Genomic DNA, 25,717 nt, shown 5'->3' on the forward strand with positions numbered 1-25,717 from the left:
GCGTCTTTTAAAAAAAATAATAATAATAATAATAAAAGTGCATTAGCGCTGGCCGCGTAATATTGCCTTTTTAAAAATGTGAAAGATTTTCCAAAGTAAGAAACCTCTAAGTAATGCACAGTTCATTAGATAAAGAGTTGCATTTAAAAAAAATAAGTTTTTAAAGTCCTCATAATTACTTTTCTGGGGAATTATTATTTATATAGCACTTACTACCCCTGATGAGGAGACAAAGCACTTTGCGGGAGTAGCACACTAATTTAAAATGCAAAGTTTGAGGTACGTAGCTAGTAAACAAATGTAAAAAAAAAAATTATTTTCTTGGACACCTCCATACACAGGGTTGTCAGCTCACTAGCCACACTACATTGAATAAAACTTGTGCCTTCCTCATGCACCGTCTATACCCTTCTATATATTAGATTACAAATGACATTTATGAGAATAGTGTGCATGGTAGAAGGCAGTTATAGTTAATGTAGTGTGGCTATCGAGTTGACAACACTGTGTATGGAGGTGGCGAGTTCTCGTTCGTTTCAACTGAGGCAGAATTTATTCTTTGTATACAATATATATATATATATATATATATATATATATATATATATATATATATATATATATATTCCTCCCTCAACTATAACTTGCCATTAACCTTTGTTTTTTCATTGAATTGCATTTCTTTTTATAAAATAAAAACGTGTTTCAAAATTGCAGAGTGGAAGAGAGTGTTGCAGAGTAGAGGAGAGTGCAATGGCATAGATTACAGTGGCATAGCGTGTAGTGGCATCAAGTGGAGTAGACTGTTGTACAGTGAAGTGGCACAGAATGGAGTAGTGTATCTTAGAGTACAATGGTGTAAAGTGGTGTGGAGTGGCGTACCTGGAGCTGTGCAGGGTGTTGCAGAGTGGAGTACAGGGTCACAGATTGGAGTAAAGTGTTGTAGAGTGGCATAGAGTGTAGGAAAGTGTTGTACAATGGCATAGAGTGTAACAGAGTGTCGGAGTGTGGAGTGACAGAGTGACATGGAGTAGTGAGTCGTAGTGTGAAGTGGCAGAGTGGTGTAGAATAGCATGTTGTAGAGTGAAGTGGTATATCGTAGAAGGTCGTAAAGTGGCGTAGAGCAGAGTGGTGTGTTAAGAGGGTTGTAAAGTCGAGTTGTGTGTCGTAGAGTGAATTGGCATGTCGTAGAGTGGAGTTGTGTTTCGTGCAGTGGAGTGCCGTTCAGTGGAGTGTCGTGAAGTATCCCCATGTGTCTTTTGTCAACGTTTTTTTCCTAATCTCAATAGGTACCGCAGTACTTTTAGGTAGTTTCAAGAAAGTACTGCAGTACTCTGAAAACAAATACAACAATAAAAATACTTTCCCCTAACTCTAGAGACTTTGGTAAAGTGCCTCATGCTGTCCCATTGCTTTAAAAAAAATTGTAATAACCTATATCTCACGCAGAAAACAGCTGAAGTGTGGCCTAAACAATATGGCTGCCTTTAAATTTTGAATAGACTTTCGCCATGTACTGCAGTATACCATGAAAGTACAGCAGACCAACATATCACATTTTTGTCCTTTATTACTAAAAGAACTACTTAAACAATTTTTATCAAATAAAAAAGGAACCTTTGGGACCTCCCTTTTTTCTTTGCATCTCCTTAACTAATCACCATAACACTTTGCATCTTCAGCCAATTTCGAAAAAAGAATAGGTCTGCAATATTTCGTGAAGATTTATCAAACAAACAATGACAGTTAATAGTAAGGAAAAATTTGAGGATTCCTATCTCTGGGAATTCTAACTATACAGAGTGGCTAAGCCACTCTACTAGATTTAGATATGTGGTCATGTCTACATTACAATATGTATACATGCATACACATTATAAATATGCATTTTTATGTACAAGGCACAAATTCCACTATATAAATACCCATAAGTATACAGTTGTAGCAAAATTTAAATGTTTAGACATTACAATGTGTTGCTTTTATCTATTTTTAATCTAAATAAATTGATACATTTACACAAGTCTTTACTATAATCATATTTACATTCTGTGATATATACCTATCGCAGAAAAACAGCCCCCGTCATAGGCATCTATGTTTATACAGGTGTGAAAGTTTGTATTATATGCAAATATATGTAGACTCATGAAAGAAAGACTGGATTTTTGCTTTCAAAGCTAAATACACACGCAAAAAAAAAAAACCTTTACAAAGGTTTGGCTAAACTATTGAGCAGTTCGAAAATACGATTTATCTGAGGAATAATTTAGTAAAACCTGTCTGGGGCAAGACAATATTTATAAAACGTTAAAATACAAATACAGGACAATTAGGGGCCCGATTCTTAAAGAATTGGGCCCCTAATTCATTCATGCAGATTCACAAGAGTTTACAAGATGTAGGCCTGGGGAAAGTACTCCTCGAACTTTTGTAAATGCCAAATCAATAAATCTCAGAGCTGCTTTTCCTGGCTAGGTCTCTGGAAGAATTGCATATGTTTTGTTCAGACTTTGCTTCAAACAACCCAGTGTGATGCCCACGAACATAGCAGGCCATCCCACCGTTAGACGTATACTCACTCAGTTGAGTGACACCTTGCTAATCAGTAAACCACCCACTGTAGCTGGCTGCTAGATAATAAGGTTCAAAATCAGGGGCCCCCAAACCACCTTATCCATTGGCAGTTTTAATTTTGCTAATGCCACTTGTTTTTTCTTAGAAGCCCATATCAGATCACTCAGCAGGGTTCACGAAAATATTGTTTGAGGAGTAAGGAGGAGAGATTCATGAAACAGTAAAAAAGACAGGGTACCATTCAACGGAGATCCCAAATTGCTCTCCAATAGATTGGCCGCCTGAAGATATGTCCTAAACTCCAAATACCAGAACATAACGCCTTCCCCATGTTCCTCAGTTATAGGGCTCTCGTTCTTCTGAACGGTGCTTGGTTCTCTCTCCTAGCGCTTTGACATCCTAGAGTATACTGCGCTTTTAAAGTTTCAATAACATAGAATCTCATTCCCTCTAAAATAATTACATGGTGGTAGTGTATGGGAGTTAAGAATATTCAAAATTGCTAATAGATTACGCCAAACCTCCCTAAAGTAGTATAGAATCTACCTATAACAAGATTGCATGTTTAGCATCTTCCACCTGAATTCCACATTCTTCAAGCAAAATGTGCATTCCAACTACAGATTGTTCAATTGCTGGCGAGAAGAGTGGAGGCGAGAGTGGGCACCCCTGCCGGATTCCTCTCCCCACTTGAAACGATGCTGGTATGGATATCCCAGATTTAACCTTAGCTGTTGGTCTGGAATAAAGCATCTTGATCAATTGGATCATTTACCCCCCTAGTCTTAATTTTGCCAGTACCTTCAACATATGGCACTACTTGACTGTGTCAAAAGCTTTTTCCAAGTACTAAGAAAGGTAAGCCACATGTGGCCAAATACTGGGATCCTTTTCTAGAATACTATAGAGGCTTCTAATATTAAGGGATGTGTTATGGAAAGTGAAAAATAAATTGTGGCCCTCCCCTATTAAAGTGTGCTAAGATTTCACAGAAGATCTGTATCCAGCATTTAAAATTAGCAACAAATGTTATGAAACTAAATTAGGGGATTTCTACCTGGTTTAGGGATCAATACTAGTATTGCTGTATTTGTTGTGCTAGGTAGATACTGCTAATCAGATGGGGTTTCAAATAATTTGACCAGTTTGGAAGAAAAAACAATCAGCATACAAAAGTTGACTGTCACCCTATACACATCGGGATGGTTCGCACAGATTGCTGAATTATGTCATATACCTTTAATGGTGGTTGGCACGCGTGCACAACTCTGGGTGAATAGTCTTTTTACTGTGAAGAGGTTCAAGTTGTGAACCACTTTGAGTCTAGTTACATAGACTGGCGTCTTCGACACAGTCATGTGCCCTTTAGGATCCCCACAGAATTGAGTCTGGAATAATGGGGTTCTCTGTACAGCTCAACCGAGCTTATAAGGTCGCCCTTGTTTACGAGTATACAGATTAGCGAAGAAGTTTCATGGCTCATTCTAGTGAAAAATGTACAACCTTTCACACATCTGGGGTCTGCTTTCTTTTGGGCTACATAGCACGAACCGACACCTTGCTAACAATTTAAGCACTGGGTTAAATAAGATTAAGCAGGATTCTTACTTAAAATGGATATAGCAAGTTAAACAAGCTTCTTTATGTTTAGTAAGAAGAGGTTGAGGTAACGTTCATCTAATTTATGGGTCCTGGAAAGTTAGCGTGAGATGTTGGGGTATTAATTAGAGCCAGGAATATAAAAGACGGATTCCATGTGAGTGAAAGTCATAGCCTAGACCTCTATCTGCCCCAAAGTCTACTGAAGTTAGACTCCAGAAAGAACATGAGGCTGGTTATCAATCTAACTTTCTTATTTGCTGCGTCCTGATAAACCATACTGCTTGCTGTGAACTGTACTATCAATGTGGGTTTTTGAATTGCAGTTTAGTTTGTGTTGATTAAGGGAAATGTAGACAGAGAAGAAAAAGAATAAAAAGCATATATGGTACCAAATCAGGGGGCACTTTGGAATTCCAGTCATTCTAATTGGGAGCCTGATTACAGATAGGTTTGAGCCTTACTACATCGTTATATAGTGGACGTGCTCCCTTACCATCTACTGTTGAGAAACAACAGCAACTTAAATACTGCCTGCAAGAATTTGATCTACAAGTGTAATTTCCAGAGGGTTCAATTAATCTTTTTATTCTTTCCTAGATATGGAAATGAGCGTCTGTTTTCAATGAGTGATTGTAAGGAAATGACTCTTTTAGCATGATCATCCAAGTTTCGGACTGGTGTTTTTTGGCTCAGTGTGCACGGAGGACTGCTAACCAGACCTCAGTGCCAGTGCTCTGATCCTTAAAAAGAAGCATGCCCGATTGGCTCACCCACAATTGGCAAAAGTTAACTTACTTGAAAGTCCCTGGTATAGGGTACCAGTGGTACCCAGGGTCAGTAAGTTGAAGTGTTCTACATGGACTGCAGCACTTATTGGGTCACTACGAGTGTGGCAAAGCAGGACTCACAGCCCACCATTGCTGGCTGAAAGAGCAGTTCTAGAACTGTAAACTCGACTTTGCCATTTAAACTAATAAAGTCCAGTCCTTCCTTTTTAATATAGAAGTCACCCTTCAGTGTGGCCCAACAAGCCCTATGGCAGGTGACTATATAATAAAAAGTAGGACATGTATTTTTGAATGTACTAACTTTAAAAACCCCAAATAGGAATTTTTGTTGTATAAAGGCTAGTTGCCAAATCGGCGAGTACAGGCTTACACGACCACGAGACAGCCTTCTGCCATACTGGGAGATGTGTGAACGACTCCCATGAAGGACACAATAGGAGCCTGACACTGGAAGAGGTGCTACCTCTCTCTGGCAGGAAGCCCAAACAGGGTGAGCCCAAAAGACGAGCTTCAAAGCACAAACACGGGAGGAGCTGCTCTTTTATTCTGGTAGACAGGTATGTGCATGGGACCAAAGGGGTGGAAACTGTTGCCAAACTGGTTTTCAAATGGGCATGCAGCCCTCCGATAGCAAGACTTCTAGGGTGGGCTACCAAGCTCCACACAGAAAGAAGGTTTCTGCCATCATGGGAATGGGAAAAATATTGCACTCTGGTATAGCTAAATGCAACACTTTACAGGAAGTCGTCATCAGATGGGAGAGGACCTGGTAAGCCATTGGCTAGTATTCACGACATCCCCACAAAGCAAGTTTCAGACATAAATGTGGCACCACTAGCACTCAAATCTCAGAACACGTCTGCACTGGCGAGAGGACCGAAGAAGGACTGCTCTGCTGTTCTCTGGACCTGGCAAAGAAAGGGTGCTCCAAAGACTGGACTGCACCTGCCAAGACTTGCAGGTCCATTAATCTGAATCCTCTACTCAACCCAACTGTAATGTATTTGACCCGTAAACTGGTTTTAAATTGTGCGATCTAGGCTAAAAAATAAATTTTATGGAGCAGCCTCTTTCTTCATCAACACATGAGAGCACTCACAAATATGCGAGTTCAGCATTTTTCGTGTACAAAAAAACATTTTGGTTTTTTATTTAATAGACTAAACATTTGCTCCATGTATAATACAAATCCAGCCCACATATGGGGTACACATGACTTGCTTCTTAGTTCACTAACAGCACTGTCATCAGGGCAGGGGCGGCAATATTTCTCAGTTCGTGTTTAAAATCTCACTTTTAATAATATATATACACTAAAGTATGATGTGGTAGTGCATTTTTATTTACAGACAGCATATTTCTCATTAAAAAAGCCACTAACATGTAGTTTTACTGATAAAACTATATAGCGCATAAACAATGCTTGGAATTTGTGTTTCAGCAAAATTGTCATCATTTGCACATCACCAAGTAAAGTTTTCTGATTTGTTTTCATCCTATAAACATCTCTTTTAAACACATAATTACAACAGTTTACTTTGATAACTACAGAAATATATTTTAAAATGTTTGTATGGTTCACCTATTAGCTATTTAAAATGTTGTATTAGAAAAAATGTCTTGCATCCTTTTTTACACGCTTGCATAGCACGACTGTCAGACAGTTCACTTTACAAAATCCTCTCATTTCGCAGTCCGAGAAAGAAAAGTAAATGTAAGAAGACATACTGACTTTTGACCTCGATCTCCGAATGCAGAGCAAATGTGACAAGATAAAAACAAGATTTAAATGCATCTTTATCGTTCATTCACTTTGTGATTGAACAGAACACCTGCTATTTGTCAGTTCGCCAGAAAGGACCACTAGGCGAAAAAAAAATAGTTTGCCCTGACGAAATCTGACTCGCCATAGTGAATGGGCGAGTAGATTTCTCAAGGCCTGCTGCTGATCAATGGCTAGCAAAAAAAGGACAGCAGCGCAACGCCTGCTTGAGGAAAGTGGCCCCGAACCCCAAACAGAAGGAATGAACTCCAAGAGTCAGTTGGCTGACTTCCTATTACAGTTCCAGGGCCACTAAAGCTGAAGCAGCCTGCCTTGGTGAGTTGGTAGCCATAATCACTTGAATGCCACTGATCGCTGAAGTGCAGCTTGGGAGACTGAGTCTCGAATCTCAAAAGTTGCACCCTCGGGAGAGTCATTGGAGTGCAGTTTGGTTTTCCAAGGAGAACACTAGCTCCAGTTAAAAGGAATTATTGGGTTTGCTGTAACCAGAGACAGGAGTTTGGCTAGACTTCAAGGGACATCAACTTCTATGGACTAAGTCACCCCACCATGTTAGTGTACTAAGGGCTGGCCACAGGAGACCCCATCCCCGCTAATGGCCAGATCAGCATCCTTCAGTGTACTGGATCCCTTGCATCAGGACCACTCCATTAATGTCTATAGCACTTCACCCTCAGAGCCTGGAACTGGGTTAGAGACTGCAAGGTAACTGTACTGTCAAACCTTACTGGCCCCTGTGACCTTCTCCCTGCCCGAGTTGGTAGCCCAAAGCGGACCAGAGTAAACAAAGGCAACTTTATAAAAGTTTTCCTACATTTCCAAAGTATCTTCAGTAGTTGCCAATACTCGTTTCTATATTGAGTGAAAAGCAAGGACTTAGATTTGCTTAATAACTTATCTTCTGAGCCCGGTTTTGTTCAATATGGTGTCTAAACATTAATAAAAATAATGTAGGAAAGTGCCCCTTTTTGACATGGTCACCCCCTAATTTTGCCCGGTATCTTTCTTTTTAATTTATTTTTATTTGCATTTGTAAAGTTACAAACTTCAACAAAACCAAACAGTAAATTGCTTGTCGACCACAGAGTCGGTGGTGTGTAGGTGTCTTCATCCTAGGCACATCATATATGTTCAGACCAACATTCAATACATATTATTATACAAACGTTTTTACATCCATTTCGACTAGTATCAACTCGGTTCAATGCATAGGACAGTTTCAACATTGCGATACAGCAGAGGAGTAATCATTTCCTAATGTCCATATTAGGGATCATCGGTATCCATTGTGCTTCACCAGTTAACATTAACAAACGGGTCCCAAATATCACGGGGGCGAGCTCGTGTTGGCATTAGCTCCCAAAAACTCTCTAGCTGGGTCTTACATTGAGTGACACTCAAGATCCATCCCTTCGTTGTTGGCGGGGGGGCCGCCCTCCAATGCAGAGCCACCCGACGCTTGGCCAGGAGTAAAAGAATGGCCGTTGATTTTCTCAGCTTTGGTGGGACATCAGTGATAGCACCCAGCAACGCCACTAGTGGCGTGTAGGGCAGCTCCTGGCCAATTATGTTGTGTACGTAGTGTAGTATGTGAAGCCAGAAGTTGGCTATGGGGCGGCACTGCCACGCTATGTGTAAGAATGTTGCCTGAGCGGCTCCACATCGCCAACAGCTATCGTCGGGCCGCAGACCCATATGGTGCAGCTGCACTGGGGTCCGGTATAGGCGGTGGATGTACTTGAAGTGGATCAGTCTAAGACGATAGTTAGGGGATAGCATTTCCAACTGGCGGCAGATAAGCTTCCACTGGTCATCTGTGACGTCCACCCCCATGTGTTCCTCCCAAGCCGCGCAAGCCCCCGGGATAGTGATTGGGTAATCTGTTGCGTGATAGAGTAAATACGAGTGATTAGCTTGCGGCCGTGTTGCACCGCAAGAACATTCTCGAGTGCTGGTAATGTGGGGGAGGGGGGGGGGGGGTGTCAAACTTGCTTCTGCAGGAGGCGCACAGTTGGTACTATAGCAACATGTCCGCTGCCGGGTCTGCTGGGTCGTACATTTGCTGCAGCGATAGGAAAGGTGTCGCCTGGAAAAAGGTCCTTGCCTGGCCCCAGCCTATGCGTCATCGCCCGTTCCCGTGCCCCCGCGGTCCCCGAGTGGGGGCATCTGTGGGTTGTTGGCCAGTGGCATAGAGGGAGCGTAAAGCACTTCTAGTCGTGCTCATTTGCGCATGCCCGCACATGCCCATCGCATGGTCGCTTATATGGCTGATATACAGCCGTGGCAAGTGGAAGCGGCGCTGCTCTGTCTAGTTCAATGGCCACATGTGACTGAAAGGGCATGGGGTGCACCCAGTGGTGTAGGAACTGTGCCTGCGTGCTGTAGGCGTAGAGAGCAAAGTCGGGAGCTGCAAGCCCACCCTGAGCCTGTGGTAAGGCGAGTACCTCCCAGGATATCCTAGGTTGTCGCCCCACCCACACCAGTTTGATCATGAGAGATATCAGCGTTTTAAAAAAATGCGAGGTGAGAGGGATAGGGACATTTACAAATAAGTATAGTAGTTTGGGCTATCCGTCCAATCAAGGAAATAGGGAGCGTCTTCCAACGGCACACCCTCTCCGCGATCCAGTCCACCGCCCTACCGTAGTTTGCAGTCCAGAGTTAGTTTATGTCGCTGCTTATCCATATCCCCAAATAGCGTGTTGGCCCAGTCGCCCAAACAATAGGGTAGTCTGTTTCAAAGGGCTGGGTCCTAGGCGTCAGGGGGATAATAACGGATTTGTTCCAATTTATCCGCACCCCGGAGAGTTCCCCAAAGCGCACCAATTCCCTGGTCATAGGTGCCAGATTCTCTTTGGGGTCTACCATATATAAAGTAATGTCGTCCGCATAGAGTGACACAGTGAGACCTCTGGTGGAAAACCATGGGTAGGCCACCTATAACCCATTTGATGTCTTCCACCGTAAAATGGGGGCCTCTAAGTACTCGCGATGCGCTCTGCTTAACCATATTAACTCGATGGAGTCAAAGTATTCTCGCAGGAGAGTGTCAGGGGGCCTAGAGCTGGAAGTATAGAGTTGCGCATAGAAGCCTCTCATAGTTGCCAGAATGTCTGGTGAACAGCGCGCTACTGCTCCATCTGCGGCGGCCAGTTCGGTAATAAATGGGGACCCTCTGGGTGTCCGCAGTAGGTTGGCGAGCGTCTTGCCCGGCCTGTCACCCTCCCCGTACCGACGCACTGTTGCGTGTTTATGTAGAAATTTGGTCTCACACTCTGCCTCCTACTGATACGCCGTAAGTTTAGTGCGTATATTAGCCAGAAGAGACGGGGATGGTGCCGCACAATACTGTGTCTCTAGATCGTAGAGTTCCCTTTCTAGTCTGCTCAGGCAACCCCGAATGTCGGAGCACCCTAGATTGGCCGGCGATGCAGTGCCCCCGTATCACCACCGTGAACGCCTCCCACAGCGCACCCTCCGTGGGCACCGATCCAGTGTTGTGCTCAAAGTACTCCCTAATGTGCGTTCTGATACTTTCACAGAAGGCCGCGTCTAGTAGGGCGCTTGGGGGCAGGCAATTCTGGAGCATTACTTGGGGTACTGTGTAATGCACGTCCCCTCATGGGCCATGGGGTGCAACGCGCGCCATGAATTGACCAGACAGTGGTCCAATATTATACTGTTCAGGGCTACTGCCGCCTGAGGGTGATTAGCACGGCCCCCCCCCTCCCTGTCCATGGTCAGTGTCAGCACTATATTGAAATCCCCACCACAAAGTATTGCAGCGTCTCCCAACGACTGGACCCTGTGCCAAATTTGTAAGAAGAATGTGGGGACGTCTAAGTTCGGACCATATGTGTTAACCACAATAAGTGGCTGGTGAAATAATGTCCCCTTTAGAATGAGATACCGACCTTCTGGATCACATACAGTTTGTTGTGTTCGCCAGGGCACTCCTCTGCGTATTAGAATTGCAACCCCACTGGAGTAGTTAGAGTAGCTAACTGTATGTACCTCGCTCCATCTATTGGTGGTTAACCAAGAGCGAACTGCTTCCCTGAGGTGGGTCTCCTGTAGGAGATAGATATCTACCACATGTCTGACCAAGTAGGATTGTACCAGCCGAGCCAGTCGGCGGTCGTTCAGACCCTGCACGTTCCAGGTTAGGCAGGAGAGTTTAGACATTTAAAGGCTTTGCTGAGCGGTGTGGTGTGTGAGGTCTATCCAGGAGCCTCCCTGTACTCCTACCAGGTGCCTCTGTTTCCAACATGGATTTATCGTTATGTGCGAGTCTCGGTTGCGGATAGTGTGCTGTGCCCTTCATTAAATGGCGAATTAGTCTTAGGTCTGAATTGTACTGCAACAAACAACACCCAATAACTTCCCTCCCATCCCGCCCCCCACCCACACTAACCCCCAATCAGGTTGTGCATCCCTTATGGAGCAACTCATTCCGCATGAAGGCCCTCGAAACACAGGGCTACAGGGAATCATCCCAGAGGGGCGTGGGGTTGCCTGCATACTGCCCTGTCACTTAAGAACAGGGTGGCGAGGAATATTTAGTTAACATTCATTATATGATCGGTTATTGAGTTCCAAAGGTACTGGACAAAGTGGGGCGTAATCTAACATACTTGTGGTTACAGGTATCACAACAGGCCCACACAGCGAGTGCATGCCCCCCCGGCATCAGTCATTGTCACTTAGCTGGTTGCTGGAGGAGGGCGAGGTTACCCTGTCCCGACTGCTTTGTTTCTTGGCGGTTTGCTTGGTGTATTTCAGGGCGGCGCTTGCTTTGGTGAATATGAGGGGTTTACCCCCACTCTGAGCTTTGCGGGGTACAGCATTGCGTACTTTGTGCCCGCCTACTGGAGCAGTTTCTTGGCAGGAATGAATTCCCTTCGGGCAGCTTGGACGGCCTGGGGGAAATCTGGGTAGAACGCAATTCTATTCCCTTGGTAGTGGATATCGCCTTTCTCTCTGGCCACCCGAATGGCGGTGGGTCTATATTTTTGCCTGGTATCTGATGCAATTTTGACTGAAGTGTGCTGGGTTCCTGCTAAACAGGTCCCCAGTGTTGCTTCCCTAAAACAAGGTCACGACTCGATTATTCCCTAACTGGCAAGACTTTCGTAAGTCCCTAGTAAACGATACCACTAGTCCCTGGGGCATGGGTACCAAAGAGGGTCCCTAAGGGCTGCAGCTGGTAAAGTGACACCCTAAGGGACCCACCACCATACTCATGCAGACTGCCACTGCAGGCTGTGTGAAATGGTGCAAATAAATGTGAAAATCCGACATGGTACACACCCTGTGTGCCATGCCCACAGACACTGCATGGCACACAGGCCTTATAGCCCTACTGCAGGGTGTATTGCATTTGGGGACTCTGCGTGAGCAGATATGCCCCTGTGCAGTCTAGTTCGATTACTAGATAGTACAAGTCAACAGGGAAGCTCTCTTAAGTATATGTATTGGGCAATGGTCATTACGAGTTCCCAGGCTACATGATGGCTTCAATTAAACTTATGCTGTTTGGCATCAAACACCTGTACTCAATAAATCTATACTGATGCCAGCAGTGGATTTATTTAGATATTCCCCCAAAGGGCACCTTAAAGGTGACTCCTGAAACCCTACCAGCCTCTTAGTTTGATGGCTGACTGGTCAAGTCCTGCCTGCCACCACTGACAGGTGTCTGACCCCCTGAGGGCGAGAGCCCGCGCTCTCAGAGACCAGAAACAATGCCTGCTCCGGAGGAAGGTGTACACGCCTCCTCCAGTAGGATTGCTTGTGAATCTTCATACCAAGGACAGGGACTTCTAAGTTCCTGCCGCCTCCGATATACCAGCCCTGGCTTCCCGGGGTACCAGACCCCTTACAGCAACCAAAGCTTGTCCGAGTCCAAACTGGACTCGGAAGCCACAAAGACAGACCGGCTGATGAGGTGTGTCAGCATTGCAAAGGCCAGCACCGAGGGTGGCCAAACTGTCCCGTTTTGTCCCCCTTTGCATGTCTAACAGAGCATGGTGGATGCCTTTGAGGCACAAGGCACCAGCTGAAAACAATTCTCTGCACCAGAGCTCTCAAGCCTGGGCCCACGAAAATCAACTGTGCTCCCCTGCTCCCAGGATCCCCACAAACAGAGTCCCCCACCCCCATCAGAGCTCCCAGGCTTGTACCAAAGTCCCCCTGTGCAGCCTGTTTCTAGGTGCCACCCCCTCTTTGCCTATAGTGCAGCGCGCAAGGCTATCAACCCTTCCAGTACCCAGGGCAAGTAAAAGCGAACTGCTGTTGGTACTTTGGACCTTGGCCCCCTGGCACCTTAAGTCCTAAAGGAGACCCCCGGAGTACGACTGCAAGTACCTGTATGTAGTAGATGTTTCTTTCTCCGTAGGAAAGCATTACCGGGTAAAATGCATTTGGGTTACATTTTTGGTCACCTGTAAAAATCGCTCTAGAAAAGTACTTACCTCATTACGAAGTTCTTGGTGTTAAAATATAAATAAAACGGCCTGCTATTTTTTACACTTGGCCTGGAGCTTCTAATGAAGTCTGTGTCTCATTTATTGACTCCGATAAGCCTAAACTGCTCGTCCATTCTACCACATAAGAGAGCATTTGGAATTATTATTGTAAGCCAATAAGGGTCATCTAGACCTTCTACAGGGTGGACCTCTTTTTAGTACACTACATAAAAAAAACAGCTTCCTACAAATAAGCTCCATTTTTATAAATTGGGGTTAGATTTACTTTGGGTCATGTTTATTTCTTGTATAGTTGTTGTAGTACTTATAAATGCTTTACACTTGTTCTATTGACAAAGAACTGCTCAAAAACACAGCTACCCGGAGGAGGATTGGAGGGAGGCTCTGGCTGCCCCACGGGGTGCGGCCATAGCAATGCGCCTCCGCCTGGTACAATTCAAATACCTACATCGGGTGTATTATACTCGGGCGCGCCTGTACCGTGCGGGCCGGATAGCCTCACCGGAATGCCTCAGATGTGGTGGGGCGGAGGGTACTTTCCTTCATACGGTATGGCACGGTTCGTCGCTGGATGGCTTCTGGAGGGTTTTTTTTTTCTTGTTTGTCCGAGGTTCTTGGGTGGCTGCTCCAGCGCACGCCACAGCTTGCGTTGTTGCATGTCATGGATGGCATCGAGGGTAATCTCTGTAAGCGGCACCTCATGCTACTGGGTCTTACGTTGGCGAAACGGGACATCGCCAGGATGTGGAAAGCTGAGCAGGCCCCCTCGGTGGCCGCCTGGACGAATGGCCTTGACTTTTGTATGGGGCTGGAACAACCCATTTTTGTGGCCCGGGGTGGTCTGCGAAAGCACTATAAGATCTGGAAGAGGTGGGCGGACTACCGGGGCCTGTGGTTGGAGCCCCCTGTGGCGGCTGATGATCTCCCGGTGGGGGTTGGGTAGCCATACTATGTTGGAGTGTGCACCGTTGGGGAATGGAAGTCACGGGTGGGCGAGGGGGTTCCGGGTGCGGTGGGCCCCTGCTGGGGCAGATAGCTTGTCATTCCTGTTTTTTTTCTGTGATCACTGGGTGTTGGTTGGTCTGTGGTTTGTAGGGAGTCGAGCGCAACTCGTGGGGGGGGGGGGCGATCAGAGTTCACACTTTAGCTCAAAAGACTATGTATGCTTTCTTTTGTTTGGGAGTTATGTTCTTTTGCTCTGAAAAATTTCCTTTGCGATGTGTTACTGTGTATTTCTATGCGACAGTAGTCTCTGGGTTACAGAGCCCTGCTTCCAATGTGCAAATGACAAATAAAATCTGTTGTTAAAAAAAAAAAAAAAAAAAAAAAAAAAAACAACACAGCTACCCAGGGTTGAGCTAATGTCTTGCAAATTAACTTGACTGGACCCAAGATGAGTTTGTGAATTTATTACTCTGATTTCGCACAACCACACCATATAATAAACCGCATTTCCTCACAGTGATAATAATTTTATACATATGCACATTCTAAGTAATCTGCTTTGGAGAAAAGTGCTATAAAGTAGATGACACCAATGGTATTCTAGTCAGTAGTGCTGTTCTTGAACTTTTTGTTACTGCAATTACAGTTCATGTATGGCTCCTCAGCAATACGAAAGGGTTTGTGTTGGAGCCCACCCCATGCCAGCAATCATTTCACACGTTTGAAGTCTCTCCCCCTATTCACCTCTGCCATACTATCATAGCTCTTCCCCAATATGGTAGCTTTCGCCATGCTATCACAACACCCACCCACAGCAATTACTGCGACCCGCCAAACGTCAGTCTGCACCTTCCCCAGTGCACACTTAACAAATCTGCACTAGTACTCCCAAATGCATCAAGGCATCAGTCGTCTGTGAACTAATTTTTGCTATATTTGTCAACAAATTCAACTGCAGAGAGTTTTAGATATCTCCTAAACATATAAATGTTTTAGACTTTTGGTACTTGTCAGAAGACCGCAGTCTAATGGATGTGTGCAACTTGTTGCTTTCAATTTCCTATAATAAAATTCCCAATAAAGCTCAAGTACATGGCACCGTCTCAGACAAACTTCACTAGCCTTTCCCGCGGGATGATCTTGAATGAAATGTATACGCAGGGATTGCCCACTTGGCATGCTTACACCAGTGGTCACATATAAATCATCACAGATGTAGTTCAAATGTTTACAGTACTAACAAATTCAAGTGCAAATTGTGCTGCACATCTCTCAACATATGTATGTGTCCATCAGAAGAGAGGAATATAGAGGGGAATGCATGAGGGGTTGTCTTAGATCCTATGGTCAAATACACAGCAAGTACCAGTGCTTTCCCAGTGTTACAACCAAACACCTATTGAATTTTACTGGATTACAAACATTTGAATGCACACACGTGCAAAATGTTCACAGAACTGTATTAATAAAAAAAATATAAACAGATTGCTAATGGGTTCCTTAGCCAAAATATAGTGCATGCATCACAGTACCCAACAGGTTTTAGTTGTATGGTACCAAATAGGTGTATGTAAAATTGCCTCTGGGAACAATATAGCCCTGGCCTGTTTACATCAAGAATTATGGCAATCTAACAAGAAGATCTTGATGTACTGCCATACACTGGTGACATATAAGCTGCAGACGAGGACTTAAAAGAACGCCTGGATATGGTGGACAGCATAATGATTTGTAAACATTTATTTTGTACTTGCTTCAAGCTAGCAAATCCAAACTTGCATATTTAAATAGGACATTCTTTGGATACAAATTATTCACGGAGGGGAAAGCTTTAGCTATGTTGAGAAATGTACACAATCGGATTGCGTTTTGAAGTGTGGATGAGTTGGAAGGTGAGCAAGTGAAATTTGATGATGCCTACTTTTTTCTGAAAAAAAGTGGACGACTATACATACAGCTATTTTATGTAGACTGCCAGCAGACATGTTAGAGACAAAAAAAAAATTCCAGGAGCGATTCAATAAGAACCTAGTGAATAGGGTTATTATTAACAGTTCAGGCGACACCTATCCAGTGTACAATAAGAAACAGATGATCCCCTGACAAACAAATCCAATCTATATTCGACTGCATATGAAGAAGGTTTCCCTCCAACTGAGAAAATTCCCAGAGCTGTGCAGATAGTCATTTTGAAAAAACGTGCTCTTGCGCAGCAAAAGCGAATTATTTATGTTTCCTTTACATCTTCCTTAGAAGACGCAACCAAAGCTAGCTTTCCCAAATCATATTAACTACACATACATTGGGTGAAATGTGTTACGATGCAAAATTCTAATGATGTAGTAAAATGATCCTACACTTAGGACTCAGGAATTTCTACAAAATCAGCTAACAATTGTGCTTACTGTACATGCATTTCCTATAAATGGATATAAGAGAATGTTTGACATGGATGGCTTTGAGCGGCCTGTACTGAGCACTAGGCAAAAACATTTGGTGGCTTGTGTTGCAGCTTAGGAAGTTTTTGAAGACGGTAACTTCAAGGCAGTGCAGAATCACACTAAAACTTTAGGCGATTACATGGCGCAAGTAGCTGAGAAGAATGTCCTCTTATTTGCCCTTCAAAAGCTGATCCATCAGTTCCCACACTAACCTTGTCAGATTCAGCCAACTATGTACAAGGTTGCAATGTGGATTTGCCACAATGGCATTTGAATAGATTCATAGATTTGAAAAGTAAATGGTTTAGGACTAAAGAGCTTTGGGGAAAAGGTGGACGCCCTCAATGGCAAGCATCCTTTGGTCCATGTACAATATAACATGGTGCATAAAAGTGAAGGAATTCATGTTAGAGATCTGTGCAGCTAACGTACTTACAAAGACAGCTTTGCAAATCTTTAACGTTGCTGCTGTAACTTGACCTCAAACAAAGATCGATGAAGAAAATCATGATGGCAATAAAAGCAATATCAAAAGGGGAAAAGCCTCGGAGGTTTTCACTTTCAAGAATACACATATCCTACCCAAAGACTATGTTCCGTGGTGTTTATACCAGGGGCAGGGCATATGCATATACTTAACAAAAGAGCTATATTTGATATAGTGAGAGCAGTGAATGACAGGTTAGCTTCTGCACAAGCTGACATGAGAGCTGTTGAATCAATATTACAGCAAGGATACTGGTGGCCCTATTTACGTACAAATGCAAAGAAATATGTGCAGTAATTAAACATGTGTCAATAATTCTGAAACCCGCAGGTTTGTAAATCTAGGATGGAGATTAATTCTAATTTCTGGCCATGGACTGAGAGTTCTATGGTAATGCTATTAAATCTTTTACATTTTTCTGAATCTAGAAGGAATCCTTGCCTGTAGGCACAGAACCCACCACTCGCCTGTAGGCACAGGACCCAGCACTGGCCTGTAGGCACAGGACCCAGCACTGGCCTGTAGGCACAGGACCCACCACTCGCCTGTGGGCACAGAGCCCCCACCAGTGCTCCGGCGACCCCGCACTCTTGCCCATTCAAGCTGTCCTCATCAACAGTGGGAGATCTGTTTGGATCCGTGATCCAGTAACAAACCCTCACCTGGATCAGAGGGGTCCGTGCGCTGCACCATGGGGGGCACAGAGCCAACATAAAGAGGGTGAAGAAGTACAGTTGGCAGGCCCTGCACCGGATCCAGAAGGGTCCAGGCTACACATACAAGGAGCTGTTGATCTGGTACTGTAACAACACCAACACGCATGGGCCGAAACGCATCATCAGCGAGGGGCCCAAGAAGAAGGTCATGTGGTTCCTGCCGACACTCATCTTTGCTGGCCTGGTTTTCTGGCAGTGGGGGGTAGCCATCCAGACATACCTCTCCTACGGTGTCTCTGTATCCCTGTCCGTCGGGTTCAAGGCCACGGAGTTCCCAGCAGTGACAATATGCAACACCAACCCATACAAGTACTCAAATGTCAAACATCTCGAGAGACCTGGTTAATGTGGTGGCCACTGCCCTAAAGCGGATCCAGAAACCCAGTGATGGACGGGACAGAGACGGTTACTGACTTTGTGCTCACAGAAAACAAATCTAGGTCTCTGGATGTCGGCCGCTGGAAATACCTTCCGTTGGTAGTCATCGATCAGTCCAACCCGGATAACCCTGTTGTGATCAACATTTTAGAACACAGCCCTAGTTATCCAGACTTCAACAGTTCAAAGCCCTCGGCTATCAGACGTCCTATGGAGACCGGTATAAAGTGGCCATTGAAATAGAGCAATGATAATGGGGAAGACTGCTCCTACAGGAACTTCACCAGTGGCATCCAGGCGGTCACTGAGTGGTACACTGCAGTTCGCTGAAATCTTTCTAAAGCTATCCCTGGAGGAAAGGATTGAACTTGGGCACCAACCAGAAGACATCATCCGCATCTGCCTGTTTGCAGGGCGGGCGTGCAGCTACAGAAATTTCACCCAGATATACAATCCAGACTAGGGTAACTGCTTCATTTTTAACTGGGGCCAGGCGGGGCAAGAACTGCTGGTCGCCGCCAACCCGTCGCGGAGCTTGGGTTAAAGGTCGTGCTGGATATTGACCAGGAAGAGGATATCCCCTACCTGCAGGGTACAGCTGCTGCACGGCTGGAAGTGCACGACCTGTGGAGCTACCCCTTCCCCAAGGACCTGGGCATCTACATCAGGGTGAAGACTGAGACCTCCATCTACGTGGTGGTGGATCAGACCGAACACATGGGACACCCCTACAGCAAATGCACAGAAAACGGCTCTGACATCCCAGTGGCCAATCTTTATAGAAACTACAACAGCTCCTACTCTATACAGATGTTTTTGTCCTAAGGCTAAGGAGACTGCTCCGGATTAGGTAGGGAAGGAGTACTCCAAAATACCCAGGGTCCCCCTACCACTGGGATCCTGCTCAAATGCCCAACACTCACCACTGCTGCTGGGAATGGGGAAGATCTGCGGACTTTGGAACTGTCCCTTCCAACTCTCCTCTCTCCATTCTTTTAAAAAAAAATATATTTTTTTATTTGAATTTTCAACCAACATATGCACAGCTGACAAGTCACAGATAGGTAACCCGTTACCCCGGTATCCCCCCCCCCCCCCACCCTCCACCCTCAGGAGTGACCTCTTGAGCCTCAAGTCCATGAGTTCTAACCATTTCTGACAGGTCATAGTTCTTCCATACTCTGCGATCCCCCAATAATCCTCCACAATGGTCGACCCTGTCCCTCGGCCCTCGACCTCCCGCCACCCCGTTGCGGCCTTTAGGGCTCTTAGTGAATCAGTCCAGCCCCAGACCTCCGTCGAGACCATGATACCGTCTCCATTTGCCCCATACTCTACGGAATTTTCGGGGGCATCCTCTAGCTTTGTATGCAACCCTCTCGGCCGCCATATACATATCCATCCCCCTCCTCCATTCCCCAACCTGTGGGGGTTTGGAGCACCCCATGCTCACGCAACATCTCTTTTCGCTACCACCAAAGCCAACATTGTAAAGATCAGATGCGGTCGGGTCAGATCTATATCTGTAGGTATTCCAAGCAAAACAAGTTTTGGGTCCATGGGGCGCATCACCTCTAGCACCTCACTCAGTTCCCCCAGTATGAGTGTCCAATAAGTGCGGCTAATAGGGCAATCCCAGATAATGTGGTAAAAGGCCCCCTGCGGATGTCGACATCTGAGGCAGCAGGAGTCCGCAGCTCTACCCATGTGATGCCGTCTGACCCCATCATAATACGCCCTATGCAGTATCTTATATTGTAGGAGTTGGAGTCTGGATTTAATCGCGACTTCTCTGTGATGCATCAAAGCAGTTTCCCAGTCTATTGTGTCCATCTCACCCAGATCCCGCTCCCATGTTGCTCTCAGTTTCCCCAATCTGTCCGGCGTGTTATTATTCAGGGTCTTGTACGTCAGCGACACTAGTTTACTGGGCACCCGCTCTTGTAACAGACGACCCTCCAGCGGGGCATATTCTGGTAGTACGGAGGTAAGCGTCGCCTCGGCCCCCCCATGTATGGCGTAGTTGCGCGAATTTAAGGAACTGGGCAGGACGTAGACCATATTCCGTTGCCAGGGATCTATAAGAACCTCTCTCCATTCTTGACCTGGGGGCGAGCTGGAGGATAAGGAGGACAGCGTTTACTTGCAACACCGTGACTGGTGCTCTTGATGGAACGATCCCCCCTGGGCAGAAACCAAAACGGTCTGTACTTACTGCGGTGCATCAGCAACTTTGGCAGATGCCCAGTGGAGCTGTTATATGCAGCTATAGAGGAGTTTGGCTCTGACTCACCCCTTGGCCGGCACCTACCCAGCCGGACATAGTTTTCCTCGCCTCCCCTTTGTGTTTTCCTACCTGCATTCCCTATCCCAGTTTACCATTCCCCCTCTACCTCTTTACTCCCCATAAAACGTGTATGTACGCGCTAATAATCTCACATTATTGTGTAATCTCAGTTTTTTTTTCTCCTATGTCTATACTTGTCTATGTAATTATGGAACCTGTAACTCTCTGATCCTCATGTAAAGTGCTCGGATACCTCCGGGTCTAGCCAGCGCTATGTAAAACTTCGCAAATAATATCGCGGTGCCCAAGCAACTTTGGCTGATGTCCGGAGGAGCCGTCATATGCAGCTATAAAGGAGTTTGGCTCTGGTTCAACCCTCGGCCGGCACCTACCCAGCCATACATCGTTTTCCTCGCCTCCCCGTTGTGTTTCCCTACCTGCAATCCCTACCCCCGTTTACCATTCCCCCTCTACCTCTTTACTCCGCATAAAACGTGTGTATGTGCTGATAATTCTCACATTGTGTAATCTCGTGTTTTTTTTTTTCTTTTCTCCTATGTCTATACTTGTCTATGTAATTATGGAACCTGTAACTCCCTGATCCTCATGTAATGCGCTCCGATACCTCCGGGTCTAGCCAGCCCTATATAAAACGTTGCAAATAAATAAATCCTTTGCTGGTGAACGAATTATTGTATGCCTGCAACAATATTTCACCAGCATGTATCTCACACCCTAAATTAATAATGGACGCATGCAGCCTCACCTGGCTGCCTACTTCGATACCGATAAAAAAAAAAACAAAAGGCAAAATGGTTCCTTTGGTGTCCAGCTCTCGGAGCTAAAATAGGCTTCACTAAACCTAGCAACAACAAGTATTGGCATAGCCAATAGGTCTCGCTTTTTGGGACCTTATAAGTGTTTAGCCATGCAATAGTTAGTGTTGTTGCACCAAGGATATTGTGCTGCATAACTAAATACTTATAAGGTCCCAAAAGCGAGACCTATTGGCTATGCCAATGCTTGTTTCTAATTGTCACATATGAAAGCACCTTCAAATAAGTGAGATCAGGATGTGTGTGACACTACAGTTTTGCTCCATATATAATAATAACTTAGCCCACATATAACATGCCTCCTAGCTCACTAATGGCATTGATATCAGGGGGCAGGGCAGGATGCTTCTCAGTTCATGCTGAAAAACCTTCACTTCCAAGAAATACTTCTCAACACAGGGTTAGAATCTGCTGTGCTCTGATGAAACCCTTCCGCTTGTTAAAGTAATACAATTTCTTGCAATCTGAAGAACCCTCATTATACTCGAACATGATGTTTATTGCATAATTTACACACCAAATATTTCCAGGGCTTGGGAGCCCACCCGGGGCTGTGCTCCGGCTCTCCCTGTCCATGTGTTAGCTCGCCCACCTCCAGCAGAAGAGATGAGGGAATACACATGAGTGAAGGGTACAGGAGGTGGGGGGGGGGGGGGGGGGGGGGGCTGTTGATAGTTCACTAGTGAGACATAAAGAAGGGAGAAGGTGGATGAATTGACAGGGTAGGAAGAGTGACGGGTGGAGGGAGAGATGAGGAGATGAAGGCGGGAGGGGAGAGGGACGGTAAATGTAGAATATGGTGTGTTTTAGCACGTGCTCTCTCCAAATATTCTTTATAGCTCCTTTTAATGGGTGTTACTACTACCCAAAGTAATAGAACCTAATGTATCGACATTGGAAGGATGAGCAGCTGAGACAGTCATGCCAGATGCACATTTTGAGCTTCAGTAATTAACCAGTTGTCAAAACAGAGTACTTACCTCACTGTGCTGCCTCGACGGCTGAGAAAAAAGAAGAGCTGTGGGAAAGAGGATGAGGAGAAAAGGAGGACTGAGGAAAAGTGCAGGTTGGAGAAGCGCGGAGGGCAGGATAAGGGGGTGAGGGAGGGCCGAGACCAAGTGAAGGCTAGAGAAGCGCTGAGGGCAGGATTGGGGGTGGGGGGGCTGAGGCAGAGTCAAGGTTGGAGAAGCGATGAGGGCAGGAGGATGAGGGGTGAGGGAGGGCTGGGGCCAAGTGAAGGTTGGAGAAGCACTGAGGGCCGGTGGAGGAGGGGAGAAACTAAAGGGCTGAGGCAGAGTGAAGGCTGGAGAAGCGCCGAGGGAAGGAGGTGGATGGAGGCTGGGGTGGGATGAGGCAAAGTGAAGGCTGGAGAAGCACTGAGGGCAAGATGAGGGGAGAGAGGGCTCAAGGTTGGGGAAGCCCTTAAGGCTGATGCAAAGTGAAGACTGGAGAAGCACTAAGGGCAGGAGGATTGGGGGGCTGAGGAAAAGTGGAGGTAGGAGAAGCGCAGAGAGCAGGAGGAAGAGGGGGGAGGACTGAGGCAAAGTGAAGGCTGTAGAAGCACTGAGGGCAGGAGGATGAGGGGAGGGCGGGCTGAGGAAAAGTGGAGGTTGGAGAAGCGCCGAGAGCAGGAGGAGGAGGGGGAGGACCGAGGCAATGTGAAGGGTGATGAAACGCTGATGGCAGGAGGAGGAGAGGGAAGGAGGGCTGAGGTAGAGTGAATGCTCGAGAAGTGCTGAGAGCAGTTGGATGAGGGGGAGGGAGGGAGGGCTGAGGCAAAATGAAGGCTGGAGAAGTGCTGAGGGAAGGAGGATGAGGGGGGGGGCTGAGGCAAAGTGAAGGCTGGAGAAGCACTGAGGGAAGGAGGAAGGAGGGGAAAGTGGGGTCAGGCAGAGAGAAGACTGGAGAAGATGTGAGGGCCGGAGGGGAAGAGGAGAGAGGGCTGAGGCAAAGTGAAGGTTGGAGAAGCACTGAGGGCAGGAGGATGAGGGGGGAGGGAGGGCTGGGGACAAGTGAGGAATAGGGAAGCGCTGATAGAAGGCTTGAGAAGCGCTGAGCGCAAGAGGATGAGGGGAAAGTGGGGTGAGGCAGAGAGAAGACTGGAGAAGCACTGAGGACAGAAGGATGAGGGGGGGAGGGAGGGCTGAGTAAAAGGGGAGGCTGGAGAAGCGCTGAGAGCAGGAGGATGAGGGGAGGGACTGAGGCAAAGTGAAGGCTGGTGAAGCACTGAGTGAAGGAAGATGGGGGGTGGCCTGAGGAAAAGTGAAGGCTGGGGAAGCGCTGAGGGCAGGAGGATGAGGGGAGAGGGGGGTCAGGCAGAGTGAAACTGGAGAAGCGCTGCGGGCCAAAGGGGAAGAGGAGGGAGGGCGGAGGCAAAGTGAATGCTGGAAAAGCACTGAGGGCAGTAGAAGGAGAAGGCAGGGAGGTTTGTGGAGAGAATAAAGTGATTCTATAAATGTGGTTCAGGTAGAGGCGGAAGACGAGGAGATGTGCGGTTAAGAGAGGAAGATGAGCGAGAAGGAAACCCGGACTGGTTGAGGAAGACAGAGAAAGGAAGTGATATGTTTTGTAGTTTGAGGACAAGAAAAACAAGGGAAGGACTGTTTGCCGATTAAATGCATTCAAGCAAATTTGTGACGTGGCGGAGTGTGGCGCGCGCGCTTGGCGGGGGTGCGCATTACAGGCGGGGGAGCGGACCCTTCGAAGTACGATGCCAAACGGATTGCATGGCGGCACGATGCACGTGATTGTGTGCGTGCTCGCCATGCAATCCGCTTTTGGGAGCACTTTTGGGAGCCCCTTACTAGAGTCTCGCATAGCGATTGCTATCGCAATAGCTAGGCGAGACCTAAAAATGTAATTAATAACCACCTTTTTCTCTACTTGCAGCGGTTTTGGACCATTCCTATATTTAAAACATGTGCACCATGGGGAAGAAGAAGAAGAAGAAAAACAAAAAGAAACTGAGTGTTTGTGAGGCCTGACCTGGCCGCCTGGAATCACTCTAGGGTTACAAATCTGAAAAATATGCCCTCTCTGCAGAGCTAATGGTAAACGTAAATAGACTTTTGTCTTCGACTGATGTGCATTTGATGAATAGGTTACATGAGAGGTTATGTTATATTCTCGTCTGGTGGACATGGTATTAAGTCTGAAAAGCCACCAGTCCCTATATAATAACGTCATCAGCTAAGGAGGTACCAGATGAATGAAGGTGATATGGGAGCACAGGTTCTTCTGCATCCAAAAGACATGCTTACACTGTGAAAGTGGTACCAGAACACACTTTTTGTGCCCTTGCTTTCATTTTGCAAATCAGCGCTTTCTGGGAATTGTGGCATTTGTGCTGTTGAACTGATCCATCAGCATGAACATAGCTGAGAACAATACTTTTTTTAAAGAAACCAAGAACTGGATAAGTTGTGTTCCAGTGTTTTAGGATTCTTTGACCTGAGCTGCAAAGTTTCACTCAACCACATTTGGGATGACATTAAATAAACACTGGCAATGTCAATGCAAATCAGAATCGAATCATCCAACTAGTGAGGAAGTAAAGCTTAAAAGTCCTCTCTCCCATTGGCAACCATCTATTGTTAATTTTGATATATATTTTAGAGAAGAACTTGGCATTAAGGTTTCTGAATCATTTGTTTCAGTCTCAAACTATGCGCTTCAATTACTGCATCACCCACAAAAATCACACATATAAATGCCACTTTCCCAGGCCCCTATCTCAAATGTAGGCAGTATCTGTTTTCCACTGGGAGTAGCTCATATAAGGTCATACTATTTTGGGAGGCTCTTTCCTCTTTCCCTTGAAGAGGAAATAGGGAGAGACTGCACCTTGCAGCAAGGAGAGATCCAATATCAATCTGTAATCACATTGCTTCCAGTGGTCTTAACACCCTGCTTCCTAGGCACACAGACAATCCCACAGCAGTTATTGATATTATCATCACACCCCACACGGCCATCACCAGCCCCGAAAAAGTGCACAGGGAGGACAGCATACCTGTGCCAACTTTTCGAAGCCCTGTGAGTGGCCCTGCTGCCGCTCCACATGCTGCTTCTGGGCATAGCGCCGATTGCCATCCATGATGAAAGCCACGTGTTTAGGCATTGGTCCAGCCTGAGAAGTAAAGAAAGAGAAAGCTTGGTTATATCTATGCCCACCAGAACTCTATTCTAAGACCTCAAAGACCATCCTACATTCAAGAGCTTACTTGTCCTGAATTCTGTTCACAAATCACACAGCACTCTAAGCTAGTCCCATCTACATTACTTTCCCATAGCCAGCTGCATTTTCAGTCCACATGCCTTCCATTATGTGCTTTATTCACACGACCATCATTCTCTACTCCCAGCTGCCAACCCCAAGATTATGTACTT

General features: G+C 45.9%; 1 protein-coding gene and 1 pseudogene across 5 annotated transcripts in view; one reads left to right on the plus strand and one right to left on the minus strand.

Annotated features, from left to right (window-relative positions):
- The window catches only part of LOC146857239 (epithelial sodium channel subunit beta-2 pseudogene), a 43,880-nt pseudogene extending 24,850 nt beyond the window's left edge, over positions 1 to 19,030 (plus strand).
- The window catches only part of DHDDS (dehydrodolichyl diphosphate synthase subunit), a 158,183-nt gene that overhangs the window by 67,893 nt on the left and 64,573 nt on the right, over positions 1 to 25,717 (minus strand). For all 5 annotated transcript variants that reach the window (XM_085647736.1, XM_085647738.1, XM_085647737.1 and 2 more), the window contains exon 3: positions 25,341 to 25,457. In XM_085647736.1, the coding sequence (XP_085503862.1) occupies positions 25,341 to 25,457 (117 nt within the window). The remainder of the gene's footprint in view (positions 1 to 25,340; positions 25,458 to 25,717) is intronic.

Source organism: Triturus cristatus, chromosome 3_2 (assembly GCF_964204655.1).
Source record: "Triturus cristatus chromosome 3_2, aTriCri1.1, whole genome shotgun sequence".
NCBI classification, from domain to species: domain Eukaryota; kingdom Metazoa; phylum Chordata; class Amphibia; order Caudata; family Salamandridae; genus Triturus; species Triturus cristatus.